General features: G+C 43.7%; 1 protein-coding gene across 1 annotated transcript; it reads right to left on the bottom strand.

The window, feature by feature from the left end:
* Window positions 1–255: 255 nt before the first annotated feature.
* On the bottom strand, window positions 256–2,512 carry LOC104526067 (thioredoxin-related transmembrane protein 1; the record flags this gene model as incomplete). Its single annotated transcript, XM_010169415.1, has 4 exons — window positions 256–434; window positions 1,162–1,231; window positions 2,283–2,384; window positions 2,467–2,512. Coding segments are annotated over 4 exons (397 nt in total), but the record flags the coding sequence as incomplete, so codon positions are not given.
* Window positions 2,513–2,730: the final 218 nt, after the last annotated feature.

The following is a 2,730-nucleotide window of genomic DNA, read 5'->3' as shown; positions in this document are numbered from 1 at the left end:
CAAGTCATTCAAGAAACCACATAAGTTATTTCTTGGCACTTCTCTGCACACAGACAGGAGAAGTTTAGCAACAGCCTGTTTTAGTTCTGAATACCTGATGCCAAAGATACTTCCTTGCTTTATTTTTTTTCCTGAATTCATGAAATGCATCCATATTACCACCACAGAAGTCATTCTTCTCTTCAAGCTGAAAGATTTGACATTTAGCTCCTTTCCAGTTGGTGACTCAAACACTAATCCTGCATGCAAACACGGCTAAGATTTCTCCAGTGTAGCAGCAGGGTTCACTGGGCGCTGCCTGACGGTATTCGGTGACGAGTTTCTGTTGGACACCTCTTTATCCTCTGCTTCATCATCTGAGATATCTTCCTCATCTGCTTCTTGCTCTTCATCCAGCTTTTTCAGCAGCTGAGCTGACTCTGGAGCTAGCTCTCCTCAAGGAGAAAAGAAAACATGCCAACACCAATAAATACCATTACCATGTGAAATACACTTTTTTTTTTAACATCACAGGCTAGCACAGAATTTTAATTAATTTAATCCAGGCAGCACTTTCCAGTATCACTTAAGCTGCTATCTTAGGTAGAATTGTTGCTAGTATGAACTTACCCACAGGTCAAGTATTAATATACCTACATAAGTTAATATAAAACTTACTCCAGCTTTGAAAAAAAAAAATTAGTCAGGTTCCTACAAACCACAAACCAGAATTCACATGTTTTTCCCTGACATTTTTAAGATTCCCTTGGAAAAATTCCAGAGACTAATGCAGAAATGCAAATTCACTTTTAGTCTTCACTTTGCCTCTAAAACTTATGCAAAGCCCCAGTTTAGGAATACTGAGAGCTCCACTCAAAACTTTTATCTCCCTGTACATATGGAGTTTCATATCTTGCAGGTATGAAAACACTGTGAAACTATTTTTCTATCTCCTAAAAAAAACCCCCAAGTTTTAAAAATAGTTTAGCTTTAGCTAAATACAAAATACAAACCCACTGTAAACCCTAAGGGCAAACAGCTGCAGGTAAAGCACAGCATCAATCACAAGTGTCAACTTCTGCATGAAATCTCATGTCCTGCAGACACAAGTTACAGACCAATATTTATTAAATAAGCTATACCAAATATCTTCACTGAGCTAGAAGCATATAGTGTTCTTACTTGCATGAGGGTACTGTGGTGGTCTGTGTCGTTTGGATGGACAGATGCAGTCTGCTAAGAACACCATGATCTGAAACCAAAGACAGACAAGTTTAAACCTCCAAACATCCTGTACGTTAGAATCACAGAATCATTTAGGTTGGAAAAGCCCTTGAAGCTCATCGAGTCCCATCATGAACCCAACACTGACAAGTCCCCTATGACTAACCCATGTCCCTCAGCACTGTGTCTACACGACTCTTCAATCCCTCCAGGGATGGGGACTCCACCACTGCCCTGGGCAACCCCTTCCAATGCCTCAGAACCCTTTTGGTCAATAAATTTTTCCTAATATCCAACCTAAACCTCCCTGGTTTTATCGCTTGTAACTTGGGACAAGAGACCGACCCCCAACTCGGTCACCAACTGGATTTAACTCCATTCCCCACCACTCTTTGGGCCAGGCCCAAAGTTTCCACCAGCTCCCAGTTTTTCACCCATCCAAGCCATGAGCAGCCAGTGTCTGCAGGACAATGCTGTGGGAAACACTGTCAAAGGCTTCACTAAAGTCCAGCCAGACAACATCTACAGCCTTTCCCTCATCCACTAAGCAGGTCTTGTCATCATAGGAGGAGATCAGGTCAGTCAAGCAGGACCTGCATTTCATAAGCCCATGCTGGCTGGGCCTCATCACCTGCCTGTCCTGTACACGCCACATGATTGCACTCAAGATGACCTGTTCCATAACCTTCCCCAGCACCAAGGTCAGGTTGACAGGCCTGTAGTTCTCCAGATTGTCCTTCCAGCCCTGCTCATAGATGGATGTCACATTTGCTAACCTCCAGTCCACAGGGACCTCCCCAGTTAGCCAGGACTGCTGATCAGTGACGGAAAGTGGGTTGGTGAGCACAATCTGCCAGCTCCCTCAGTACCCTTGGGTGCATCCCATCCAGCCTTGTGCGTGTCCAAGTGGTGTAGCAGCTCACTAAGCATTTCCCCTTGGATTATGGGGGCTTCATTCTGCTCCCCATCCCTGCCTCCCAGCTCAGAACAACTGGTTTTACTATTAAAGACTGAGGCAAAGAAGGTGTTAGTATAACACACAGTAGCCACAAGCCATTCTGTTCCAGTGCTTCACTTACAAGTCCCAGGATGAGTCCTGAGAATAGAGTTGCCAAGGCAAAAACAGCATAGGAGCCCCAGACAGGTATTCCAACATTTTCTGTTAAGTAACCATGGCAGTGCTAGAATAAAAGACAAGAAAATCATTTCAGGAATAGCCAAATATCATGTGTGTTGTGATAAAAGAGAGATCTAAGCACGTACCCTGATCCACATCGACAACTGAAACAAAGCTGACATACTGCTCATCCTGAAACAAAGCAGAGAAAAGTAACTGAACACATCTCCCAGCCAGTCACAGCCCTCTGTCTTCTGATCTGCCTGACTGGCCGTTATCTAGTCCCATGTTGAACAACTTTCTGCTCATGTCTAGTTTCCCTTTTTACTACTTGCATTTTTATCTCCTGTTTTGTCTTTTACATCAATAAACACTCATTTTGCACCTGGGCAGGAACAACCCCAGGTTCC

The sequence above is a fragment of the Antrostomus carolinensis genome, unplaced genomic scaffold, assembly GCF_000700745.2.
Source record: "Antrostomus carolinensis isolate BGI_N321 unplaced genomic scaffold, ASM70074v2 scaffold11766, whole genome shotgun sequence".
Lineage (NCBI taxonomy): Eukaryota > Metazoa > Chordata > Aves > Caprimulgiformes > Caprimulgidae > Antrostomus > Antrostomus carolinensis.
This window is presented reverse-complemented; position numbering and strand designations above follow the sequence as displayed.